At 28.9% G+C, this 14,521-nt stretch overlaps 1 protein-coding gene across 1 annotated transcript; it reads left to right on the plus strand.

The window, feature by feature from the left end:
• The first annotated feature begins 4,340 nt into the window (after positions 1-4,340).
• Positions 4,341-4,838, plus strand: LOC141654722 (chaperone protein dnaJ 11, chloroplastic-like). Its single transcript, XM_074461839.1, has one exon. It carries the CDS (start codon positions 4,341-4,343, stop codon positions 4,836-4,838), a length of 498 nt encoding a protein of 165 aa, XP_074317940.1.
• Positions 4,839-14,521: the final 9,683 nt, after the last annotated feature.

A 14,521-nucleotide genomic window follows, 5' to 3' on the forward strand; every position in this document is an offset into this window, starting at 1 on the left:
TAAATAAATCTATACAACTTAATTATACTATATAGTTTTTAATCGATATCACTGTGTGATGGACCCGACCAAGAGACTTCACTGTAAATATTATACAGTTTTGATTTGAGTATAAATTTAGAATATCAAAAATATATATGGTGATTTTCCTTAAAATAAACATGCCTCACTTATGTTATAATTAGTATCATCATACAATTATACAATTATTTAACATACACCAATATAATATAAGTAAGTTATATTTTTGGAAACTATTAAAAGGCAAATAAATCAGCTAGATTTCCAAAAGATATAATATTCTATAATTATTTCGATTTGATTTAATGAATATATGTAATATATTTATATAAATATATAACCACTTAAAATTGTATGGATATAATTATATGTTAATAATCACTCATTTGAATAGTCAAAATAACTATATTAGCAAGGGGAGTAGTGAAATTAATAGAAGCAACAACGAGAGTGGTGAAATTATTAATATTCATGCGGCAGTAGTGAAAGTAACAATAATTATGGCGGGAGTAGTGAAAGCAACCGTAGTAATAAGTAATAACGAATGTAATAAAAGTAACGATGCTAACAACAAAAGAAAGCATATATGAACAATTAGCTAACTAATCAATTTAAGTAAAATATTAATAGCGGGAGTAGTGAATTTGTCTCATAATTTATTTCATCATAATTTTAAGATATGGTATAGAAATATATATAAAAGATAAATTTATGAGTTATGCAACTTTAAAGTAACTTTATTTAATTGAAAATAATTTTTAATGGTAAATAGAGGTAGCACGGACGTAGCCGGGCACCAATACTGTCTAGTGTATATATAATTCGTAAACCTAGGAATTTTAATGTAAATATTATATAGTTTTGGTTGAAGTATAAATTTAGAAAATGCTAGAATATGATGATTTTCCTTAAAATAAACATAACCCACTTATGGTATTTACTTAGTATAAAGATGTTGATTATTTAACTTACACAAATATAATATAAGTATGTTACATTTTCGAAATTATTAAAAGGTAAATAAATCAAGCTACATTTCCAAAAAAATATAATATTCCATAATTAATTCGATTGGATTTCATGCATATATGTAATATATTTATATAAATATATAAGCCTCTTAAAATTGCATGCCTAAATAGTAAAAGTAATTTTGTTAGTAGTGAAAAAGAATTGTAGTAACATTGGATATAGTAATATAATAGTAATCACTTATTTGAATAGTCAAAGCAACAATATTAGCAGCGAGCGGGAGTAGTGAAATTAATAAAAGTAACAACGGGAGCAGTGAAATTATCAATATTAATGTGACAATAATGAATAAAACAAAAATTACGGTGGGAGTAGTGAAAGTAACAATAGTAATAACGAATGTAATAAAAGTAACAATACTAATAACAAAAGAATGTATATATGAACCATTAAATAACCAATCGATTTTAAAAAAATATTAATAGCGGGAGTATTGAATTTGTTTCATAATTTATTTCATCGTAATTTTAAGATATGTCATAGAAAAATATATTAATGATAAATTTATAAGTACTTATACAACTTTAAAGTAGTTTTATTTAATCGAAAATAAATTTTAATGCTAAATAGAGGTAGTTCGGGCGAGGCCAGACACCAGCACTAGTGGAAATATATTTTAGAAAGCCGCACGAACCCTGTTCCTTATTTACAGATTTTAAAAAAAAATCATTCATAGCTTAAAAATAATACTGTAATTTTTAAAAATGATCTATAGTTTTAAATTAATTTATCTTAAAAGAACCTTCTTTTTCAATGAAGAAGAAGAAGAAGATATTAATTCTCCCTTTGATGTACAACAAAGGTAACACCGTAACACTTACCTAAAACAGATGATCCACATCAAAGGTAATATACCTTATTTGGCCCACAGCCTTACCAAGTTGTCCTTATACTTATTTTATATTTACACAAAATGTCATTACATACGCCACATATCATCCCACAATTAAATTACTAGCACCGTGTGATAGACCCAATTAAGGGATCTCAATGCAAAAATTATATAATTTGGGTTAAAATTAAATTATATAGAAACTTGGTAATTTTCCTAAATATTTGTAAGAGACTAAAACATGGTGAATTTCCTTAAAATAAAATAATTAATTAAGATGATCAATTTTCTTAAAATAAAATAATTAATTAAGATGATCAATTTCAAGGAGACTAAAAGAAAGAAGATGTTTGGTAGTTTTCCTAAATATTTATAGAAGGCTAGAATATGGTCAATTTTATTCAAATAAAATAATTAATTAGTATAAACATGCACACTTATGGTACTAATTATTATCATCATAAAATTATATATTAAATTTAAAATCTATGCAATTTTATTAAACTTTATAGTTAGATGTATAGAGATTTTAATTATTTAACATATATACAAAAATATAATATAAGTAGGTTATAAATAATTCAAGTTAGATTCCATAATAATATAATATTGCATAATTATTTCGATTTGATTTAATGCATATATGTAATATATATTTATATAAATATATAATCCTCTAAAAATTGCATGCTTAAGTAGTAAAAGTAATTTCGTAAGTAAAAAAATAATTGTAGTAACATTGGATATAGTTATATGATAGTAATCACTCATTTGAATAGTAAAAGTAACAATATTATCTGCGAGATTAGTGAAAGTGGTAGAAATAAGGGGAGTAGTGAAATAATCAATATTAATGCGACAATAGTGAAAGTAACAATAAATTACGGCGGGAGTAGTGAAATCATCAATATTAATGCGACAGTAACAATAATTACGGCGGGAGTAGTGAAAGTAATAATGATTACGGGTAAGTAGTAAAATATTATTATTATTGTTTCATTAATAAGAGTAAAATATTAATAGCTTGAGTAGTGAATTTGTCTCAAAATTTATTCCATCGTAATTTTAGGGTATGTCATAGGAAAATATATTAATAATAAATTTATGGGTTATGCAACTTTACGTAATTTTATTTATGAAAAAAATAATTTAATGGTAAGTAGAGGTAGCCCGGACGAAGCCGGGCACCAATACTAGTTATAGTAAATTGTGAACGTTGTGGAAAAAAAAGGTCATTATTTACCTCAAAATAGGCATTAGTTATCAAATAAGAGTCACATTTTTCTCTTTATACGTACAATACTACAATGATTGCATAATAGAATTTGCGTATACTAAAATATAATACTCCGTAACTAGAGCTGGCAAAAGATGACCCGACCCGACTGGCCCAAAACCCGACCCGAACCAACCTGATAATTGGGTGAATCGAAACCGACCTGACCCGCCCCGAACCAACCCGATAACCGATAGCACCCATAGTTTTTCCTACCCAAGCCCCACCTTAACAGAACCGTCCCGACTCGTGACCCGATATTTTCTCAACCCGATAGATTACTCGATAATGAACTAGTTTAATAATAGTTTAAATAACAACAAATTGGCATTCATCTTAATTATTTTCACCTAAAGTATAATTAATACATCTACTCATTGTTTAATTATAAAATTACCATCTAAAGCAAAGTATATAAAATAAAATACGTTGATAACCTGACCCGTTAGTAACCCAAGTCCCCAACCCGACTTGCTACCCGTTGATGACCCAACTCGAAGATGACCCGATGAACCGATCCGACCCGAACTCGTCACTGACCGAACCCGATATAACTCGACCTGCTTTGACCCGACCCGTAATCGACCCAACTGATCAAATTGTCGCCTCTATCCGTAAAACTAGTTGGGAAAGTAGCCAATGGCCTACCTCCTATTTAGATTAGCACAAATTTTTAGGTTATAGACGAGTCAAATATTATACCACTTTTATAATAAAATAAACAAGTGAAATGTCACCACTTTGTCTTATTATGTAAGAGGTGACATATTTGATCCGTCTATCTTTTAGACGGATATACCGTAAGATGAGACTAATTGTTAGATTAGATATAGATATAGATAGATTCCTACTAATTAGTTATCCATAAAGTGAGCCTTGAGCTACAAAAAGTATCCTTTATAAGGATTTTTCTAACACGTGCCCTAGGGACACATGTTAATTAATAAGTTAATTACAGAAAGTTTGTTGAAAATAAAGTATGAAAGATAGATATACAAACTCACGATTACCATAGCTAATGAAATATTCTCAACAACTTTCTCTAATTAACTTATTAACATGTGCCTTTTTAAGGCACATGTTAGAAAATCCGCCTTTATAAATAGGCACTTTTCTCCCCTTATTTTCCTGTCACCATTCTTCAATTCACTTCACCTTAACCTAATCAAAATCAATTCCATGTTTTCCATGCTTTTTATTTCTCTTCCGTCAACTGTCACCTCTCCTAAACCATGCAACCAATCACCTCCCTCCACGTGTCACTCTTCCAACCTCCTTATATCGCCGAGATTCGTCAACCTCCGGTGCACCACAACCCCCGCTGCTGCAGCGAATTTCGCCGGAGTTGAGACAAGGTCGTTTTCGTCTTTGTACGATGTCCTTGGAATTTCCGTTGCCGCGTCGAAAGGCGAGATTAAGGCGGCGTACCGCCGCTTAGCACGGTCGTGTCATCCTGATGTTACTGGAGGTAGCGAGGATGCTACTGCTTTTATTCGTGTTAATGATGCGTATTTGACGCTTTCCTATACGGAGAAGCGTGCGGTATATGATCGGAGCTTGGTTTTACGGCAGCCGTTGACTGCTGCGAGGTTTTATGGGATGTCGTCTTCGCCTTCGTCATCGTCGTCGTTTTGTAGGCCTCCGAGGAGGAATTGGGAGAGGGATCAGTGCTGCTAGATGTCTAATTAATCCATACTCCCTCCGTTTCAACGAATTGTATATATTTTCATCACAATAAAAATTCTCTTAATTTTCCCTCCAAAATATAATCTTGTAATTCAACTCTAATTTTGTTATTAAATTCAAAATTATATTCAAAATTATGATTTTTTTCACTATAATAAAATAAATTTGGTATAAAAAATTGGTATAACTATAGATGATAAGTTGCTAAATTTTCATAATGCAAGAATTATTAGTTTAGAAAATAACTTCACACATACCTACTATTAGGTTAGTGATAAGAAAAATTCATTAAAATACTTGGAAAAAAAATTAAAAAATGAAATCTATTATTTTATGGTAAAAAAAAGTATTTTTATAAAAAATACACATTTTTTAACTTTACTCAATTCTCTTTGATTAGTTTTACATTTTTTTTGTTTTATATCAAAATCAACTAAGTGAAATATTAAATATTAATGAGGTACTAATTTAAATAAATAATACCCTACATTTTCAACATTAATCCTACATTTTCAACAATTAATGTTGAAAATGTAGGATGGGGGGTTTTGGATATGGTTGTGTGTAATAAGAGGTTATGGTTGTGATCAATTATGAATATTATGTAATTGGCTAATTAATGTACACAAAATAAAAGTTAAAAGGTATTAGGGTAAAACTTTTGTGTATATTTCACAATCTGCGTAATTTACAATTACGACAAGTATTTATACAAGTACAACGACAATACCCTAAATATAAAACAAGCCCGTACATAATAATAAACTAAAGCCCAAACAACATAAACTATGGGATAACGTAACTTAATGCCTGGCCTCCTCAAGTTGGAGCGTGAAGATCATCAACGTCCAACTTAGATAACAAATGATGAAATGGCCCAGAACAAAATGCTTTAGTCACAAATCTGCAACTTGATCAGATTTATGAACATACACAAGTGTAATGAGACCATAACAAATTCCATCAAGAACTACATGACAATCAATTTCAATATGCTTAACTCCTTCATGTAAAATAGGATTACGTACGAGATAGAGCGCCGCTTGACTATCACAATACAATAACATGGGAGATGAACCGGCAACGCGAAAAAAAATTCAAAATACCTCGCAACCACTTAGCCTCACAAAGTTAATGCAGTCATAGCTCTATACACAGTCTCAGCGGAAGAACGAAAAACTATGGGCTGTTTCTTAGTCATCTAAGAAACAAGGCTACATACCACCCAAAAGAACGCAATATGGTGTCAAAGACCGTCGTGTTAAGGGACAACTCACCCAATTGGCATCACAATAAACGGAGACATCAAGAGTAGAACTAGAACGGAACAAGATACCCTGCCCTGGACTACCCTTAATGTAGCGCACCACCCGGAGTGTTGCATCTCAATGCGACTGGCGTGACTCATGCATAAACTGTGACAGTATATGAACACTATAAACAAGATCAGGACGTGTGTTAGTCAAGTATATTAAGTGCCCAATTAAGCGACGGCAAGACTCTTGATCCTTCATCAATTCGTTTGTGGCTAAAGCAAGACGATGAATTTGCTTTCTGGAACGACATATTGCTTATCACCAATAAAACCAATCTCAGTAAGAATATCAACCGCATATTTGCAGTGGCAAACAAAAATACCTGAAGAATTTCGGGCTACTTCAAGTCTCAAACAATATTCCAGAGGTCCGAGATCTTTCAAATAAAAGCAACTACTCAAATACTCTTTAACACGACTGATCCACACCAAGTTGTTACCACCAATGACCAAATCGTCAACATACACCAAAACAAAAATCTCGACTCCTTGTTTGACATAGGCAAACAAAGAATAGTCGGACAAAGACTGAGTAACACCAAAACCTAGAAAAGAAGCACTTAGCTTATCAAACCAACAATGGGAAGCTGATATAGAACATAACGTATCAGTTAAAAATATTAATTGATTTAGAACATAACAAATATTAATTGATTTAGAACATAATGTATCGTGAAATGATATAATTTGAAAATTTAATGCTGATTATTGCATTATTCGAACTAATTTTATTTTAATTAATATGATATTTTATCAGTTAAAAATTTATTTCTAAAATGTTGATCATGCATAATTAACTATAACTTATCAGTTTTAATTAAAATTGTACTTCCTCCATTCTCATATGATGTACCCATTTTATTAAAATACTCCACTCATATATTCAACAAATGGGTACACCATATAAAAACGGAGGAAGTATATATTTCTTCTTAAAACATTTAAGTTAAACCTAAAAAGGTAAAATTTAAGAAAAAATTAATTTATTTTTATTTATAAATAAAAATATTAAATGTTATATATGAATTATCTTATTTTTCTTTAATTATAATAATAAAAATTTTAAACAGTCCGTATGAAACGCGAGATATTACCTAGTAGACTATATTTCTGCATCTAGTCTTGCTCCCCCACCCTACTTGTTGCTTGTCCTATTAGAAATCTGGTATTGTATTTGGTCCGTATTTAGTTATAGACGGATATGTGCCGTCTATAATGAGATTTTGTGATATTTCGGGGGGGTGTGGCCGTGTGGTATAATTTACATGTTTCATTGATTATAACACAAATGGGTTCATGACAACTTTCACTCAACACAGGTACATAAAAGCCTTCCATAAGGCCCACATGGCTTAGTTTAACGTGAATTGAATCAGCCTGGCAAAGAATAGGCCGGCCCACCATTAGTCCTTGAGTCATAAATAGAACACAAATTTTTGTTACAGATGGGTTATTCCGTCTGAAATAATAAGACGGGATTTTTAGACCGTTTATTGTGAAATGTGATCATAATAGTCCAGTTAGTGTTATAATTTGTGGTGACTTTTCATTTTTCCAAAAGTAGTCACATTATCACATTTAGCTGTAAAATAATCTCAAAACCCTATTTTATTATTTCAGACAAAAATAGCCTATTTAAAACAAGACTTACCTCAAGTAAAATGACAAATTAACCTATAAGACCATCTAATAGTTTTTTTTTTTTTTTTTGGTGCGAAAAGACCATCTAATAGTACCACGGCCTTACTAAGAAGTAATCGAAGACAAGCTATAAGACCACCATATATTATATTCGGTTGGTCTCTTTTGTGACGGATTACAAACTATGACTAGGAAAATGTGACATTTTAAAAATAAAAAATAATCATCCACTCGGATTTATTTATCAGATAATAGTTACATTTTGTCATAAAATGGTCACATTATACATCATAAATGAGAATTTGTGTATTATATTTTGTTATAATATATTATAATTGGTCTCCCTTATAACGATCATATTCGTCTTAAGTCAAATACTATTCTATATAGGTAGATGAGATAAGAGCATGCCATTCCATAAGAAATCTGATTTTTTTGTTGCATCCATTTTCTGACCTGTTTTATTATTTAAGATGAACATATGTCCAGAATCCATTATACTGTACCGTTTTTTTAAGGGGGTTATCCTAACCTCTTTTGTAGATCTAGTAGGGTATAAATTTCAATCCCCTATTTACTAAATGAATAGGCGATTTTTATCATTTTCCCGCCAAAATGTATAGTCTCAAAAAAGAAAACTAATGATAATTATGTTCATTCATTAAATAAGGAAACTAACAATTACAATTTAATTCATCTATTATATTTTCATTAAAATTAATATTTTCATCAAATTATATTATTTTCACTAAAGTCTAAACTATAATATTTTAATAAATGAAATGAAATTGATATAAAATTATAAATTGCTAAGTCTTTTACGGATGCTACTATTAGATGATGAGTTAACTCATATTCCGTATAAAACCAAAACTAGAAATCGTTGTTATTACTTTCGTGACAAAAAAAATGGAAACAAAATAAAATTGAAACTCATTAGCTCTATCTATAAAATTATTTTCATTAAAATACATTTTAACTAATTTCTCAATTCTCTTAACTAATTTTCAGTTATAACTTTTATTATTAAAGCAAAATACAATGATGAGAAATGTAAACAACTATAAGAATATTATATAAATGATTTTATAAAAAAATATTAAACTTTAAGTATCGTGCATATAATGCACGGGGTCTAAACTAGTTCAGATTTATATGATTAGTATTTAGTGTAAATATTGTGGGAATGCACGATTTTCTTAAATTGAGATGTATACTTCTTCTGTTTTTTTATATACGTTTTTTTTGGAGGTAACCCTCTGATATTAATATTTAAAAAAGTATATTTTTTTAAAAATTATAAAAATGCTACCATAATATTCCTTATGAAAAGCTCTTTCATATGAGTATAAATATCTTAATATATAGTTTTCTATTTTAAGAGATATTGAAAAGAGAAGCGGTTGTCTCGAAATGTGCGAAAATCATATATAAAAAAAACAGAGAAAGTAATTAAACTTGAATTTAATGTTATAGTCTACAATTATTAACGTGTAATATTAATTATTAAGAGATATAACAGTGAAAATTTAACACTTTTACAAATACAAATTTAAGTAGGCCAATATTTGCAGAGAATAACCAAAAGTGTTAAGCCAAATATTTGAGAATAATAGAACATGTTAGGGTCCAATTTGTAGGTTTGAGTGATTGAGCGGGAAAATTACTAGTTTCACCTATTTTTCTAGTAAATAGAGGAGAAGTGTATGATTTCTGGAAAAAAAATACACAGTTGTTGTGAAATAAAGACAAGAGAAAATAAGAAGACAAATGTCTGTTCTTATTTAGTGTAATTACTAGTTTGAATGCCCGTGCGTTGCAACGGGGTAATTAACTTATTTATAATGCAAAAAAAAAAACTTTATAAGGGTTTAATATTTACATTCCATGTCTTATGACTTGTTTACATATTATTAAAATATCTCCTTCAAAAAAAATAAAAGATTAATATATACGTGAGTTAACTCTTATTTATAATCATATAATCACCCCACCTTATACTAATCTTTCGATGTGGGACAATTCTGCTATTTATAAGTAATATATTCACAAAACTTGGATTTTTTTCTGATGTGGGACAATTTTACTATTTATACGTAATATATATTAATCAAACCTGCATTGTTTTTCAATGTGGACAAATAACATATTCAGAATTACACCATCTTTTTTGCACTTAGTTCGACATCCAACCAGATCTCGAATACCGAATACAGACAATTGCTACTCATTATATCTAATAGTTATATTTAAATTTAATAATATGATCAAGTACTCTCCATTAATATTTGTACGTTGTTTTTCTTCAAAAGAAATTTAACATAATTGAGATATGGAAATTTCCCGTGGTACCCCTTAATTTTGTCAGATTTTTCATGTTACCCCTACTTTTAAGAATCTGCCTATGGTACCCTTGAGGTTCCATTTTTTTGCCCATGGTACCCCCTAATGTAAAGGCTGTTAAATGGACGTTATGTTTGATGTCGTGGCAATAAAATAACAATTAAAAAATAATACCCCATTTATTATTTTATTGGTACGGATATCTCTCTCTTTTAAATGAAAATTTAATTAACTATATCATTATAATATTGGAAATTTCTCATGTTAACCTTGAACTTTGATAGATTACACATGCTACCATGGACGTTTATTTTCTATTTTTTTTTATCATAATTAAAATATGTGCAAATGATATGAACCTATACTCTAGTGATAGAATTTTTTTTAACACAATTCTAATTATATTATTTAAAAGTAGTATATTTACCACACCTTACATTATTTTTCAATATGGGACATATAAAATCTATAGGTAGAAAATATAATGATATAATCTTTTAAGAGCTCTCTAAGACAATACTTAAGAGACTCAAAAGATTTTGGGTTGATGCCTAAGTTCCAAGGATGCCTACTATTTATAATCATAGAATCACCCACCTTATCCTATTTTTCGATGTGAGAAAATTCTATTTTTTATATGTAGTATATTTATCACACCTATATTATTTTTCAATGTGAGACATATAACATACTATGAAATACACCATCTTTAATATGTGCAAATTATATGAAATCTATATATACTCTAATGATAGCATTTCTTACCATGAATCTAATAATATTATTTTCATAATTTTTTTACCGACATTATTTTGCCAAATGAAATGTAAAAGTTTTTATATAAAAATCAGAAACATCACTTGAATATAAAATAAGAAATACAGAGTATATATTATAATAACTAAAAGATTTTCCGAAGATTAACTTAGGTTAGAAATCATTACTGTAGAGACAGTAATACAAACTCTTTTAAGAGCTCTCTCTGACAATACTTAAGAGAATCAATAGATTTTGGGTTATGACTTCTATTTATAATCATAAGATCACCCTGCCTTATGGTAATCTTCCGATGTGGGTCAATTCTAATATTTATACATAGTATATTGTGTACACCATTTTTTATGCACCTACTTTGACATCAACCCGATTTAATAATGAGAAAATACAATACAATACAATATACACTCTAATGATAACATTTTTTTGTCACAATCTAATTATATAATTTTCATACGATACTTATTTGTCAAATGAAATATAAAGTTTTGATATCAAAATTATAAACATCACTTTTATATAATATAGAAAATGTATATATATGGGACAATTCTATTATTTATACATAATATATTCACCACACCTACATTATTTTTCAACGTGGGACATATAACATACTAAAAAGTACATATCTTTTATATTTATAGAATGGACTTATGGTGTGGGAGGGGACGAATAGATGCCAGCCTATTGTATTTTGTATACTTTGCTTGCCCTAGAATTTTTGTATCTTTAGGTTATTGTATTGCCTCTCCTATATATGTACGTTATTGTTAATTAATGAAATACACACCAATTACACAACTTTTACATATTTAACTAACTCGTGGTCTCGTGGACGGGTTATCTAGCTCACTTCTACACAACTTCTACATATTGTATTACTCGTAAATATTTTGTAATAGTTTAATGATGAACAATTGTATGTGTAATTCTAAATAATTAGTATTGCTCCTTATTGTTATAGTGTAATGAGACGATGATTGAATGAAATGTTCTTCTATTTTACCTTAAAATTTTGGGTTAATACTTAAGTTTCAAGGATGCCTCCTATTTATATTTATAGAATCACATTACCGTATGCTATTATTTCAATGTGAGATACATAATTTAATTATTTAGACGTATTATGTTCATCATGCCTACATTATTTTTCAATGTGAAAGACATAACATACCAAGAAATACATGTCTCTTCTTAAAAAAACCACTATTGTATACATATTATTTTTCTTTGAAGGTAAAACCACAATCTCGATCATTAGATAGAAATCTCTACATCGTACATATAACGACCCATTAACGCTCTATTACTGCATTCAGAAGACAACCATTAGTAAAATTTTTAGTTTTATTTTTTATATCATATCGTAGATAATGATAGAAAATCTTAAGAGCTCTTTAAAACAATATTTATGAGACTCAAAGAATTTTGGGTGGATACATAAGTTCCAAATATGTCTCCTATTTATAATCATAGGATCACATCAACTTATACTAATCTTTCGATGTGGGACAATTCTACTATTTATATGTAGTATATTCACCACACCTACTTATTTTCCAATGTGGGACAAAACGTACTAAAAAGTACACAATTTTACGTATTAAGAAGTACACAATCTTTAATATGTGCAAATAATATGAAATCTATACTCTAATGATAGCATTTTTTACCACAAAGCTAATTATATTATTTTCATAATTTTTTTAACGATATTTTGTTGGCAAATGAAATGTAAAAGTTCGATATAAAAATTGGAAATATCACTTGAATATAATTTAGGAAATATACATATTATAATAATTAAAAGATTTTCCACTTTATTTTTTACATCAAAAATTATACTTTCCTAAATTGATTTTTGATGATGTGGACGCTCTAAGATCGCTCGAAAAAACTCTCTTTTATATATATATATATAGATATAGATATAGATTATAAAAGGTATTTATATACACATACAGTACATTTGGAGTTTCTATAAAATACTAGAGTCTAAGATCCTATACGTTATGGACATCCATATAATATATTTGATAAATGATTAGTTTATCTATGTTTTTATATACTTATTTCCCATAATTTTATACTAGTTTCTCGTATTTTCAGCATGATTTACCCTGTATTTCTTCCTTTAACGGTGGGATATTGTTTAATTATTTGCAGGAAAACGTATCTTTTGTTCTAAAAGTTGGCAATTCACGAGATGGAATGAAAGACAAGCACAACATTGGGTCCACACTTAAATTACCAATCGTGAATCTTGATCTCAAAGATAAGAAGTGAAGAACGAAGGACTCGTTACTCGTCTTTTGCTAATGTTTCTACTAGATGTGTTTAAATGTGGGCTTAGGCCGGATACGGGCCTGGCTCATGTTTAATTTTTGGCCCACGGAAAAGCAAGTTAACGGGTTCGGGATAGGTTAATGGACTGGGTCTTTGTATTTTTCTTAAAGTGCCTTGTCCGTACCTGCTTTTTTAGCGGTCGGGATGGGTCGGATTCAATGGAGGGACTACCTATAAACAGCTCTAGTTTCTACATAATTAGGCCAAAAATTAGACTGGACTTGAAAATAATGATTAGGCGCTTGTTTAATAAGGAAATAAAAGGAAGAGAAATTATCTCCACATGTATGTTAGTTAATCGGTCCGAATTTTCTCCATTATCTCTGTCTCTATTACTTGTCCATTACTTAGCAATGAACCGGATTGCTTCTAAGGACAAAATAAAGGGTCCGGATTAGTTTGGGCACTTGAATCTCCACCTCAATTTTTATACAATCTTGATATATCTAAACCGTCATTTTTTTCTTCAAATCAAATCCTACCTATTAATAGGTAACTAGTTTAGATCCCGCGCAATAAATGCTCGGTATTTATAGTGTTCTTATTTTTGTATTACTAAATAATATTAAATGAACACCTCATTAATTTTTTATATTTATGTACCAAAAAAAAATTCATATTTCACGTCATTATATTTTGATATGAGTACAAAATTGAACCATAAAATTATTCAAGAAAAATGAGTAAAATTAAACTGTAAAATAATAGTGGTATCTCATTAATTGCTCACTAGTTTAGATCTCCCGCAATGAATGCGCGGTATTTATAGAGCTTTTGTTTTTGTATTACTTATTCATGCTAAATTAACACCTCATTAGTTTTTCATATTTCACGTCATTATATTTTGATGAGAAAAAAAAATGAACTGTGAAACTAATAAAGAAAATTGAGTAATGTCATGAATTTTAAATGTGTAATGAATTTTTTTTTCACAAAGCTAATAATTTAATTTTATAAATTTCTCAAATTGTTTTAATGATTTTTTCTATCCAAGGGCTTTCTATAGAATTTTGCTTTTCAGTGTATTATTTATGAGATTTAAATTGACAATTCATTAATTTTTCATGATTCTCCTCATTGTATTTTTATTTGGGAAATAAAAATTTAAATCGTAAGAAGATATGAAATAAGTATTTTTATGAAAGCTTTTTTTGTTTTTTTTTTTTTTTTTACCGAGATATTAATGATGTTATTTTACAAATATTTACTAATACCATATTTTTTAGCCGCAACTTCTTATCATAAAAAT

This window comes from Silene latifolia, chromosome 5 (genome assembly GCF_048544455.1).
Source record: "Silene latifolia isolate original U9 population chromosome 5, ASM4854445v1, whole genome shotgun sequence".
NCBI classification, from domain to species: domain Eukaryota; kingdom Viridiplantae; phylum Streptophyta; class Magnoliopsida; order Caryophyllales; family Caryophyllaceae; genus Silene; species Silene latifolia.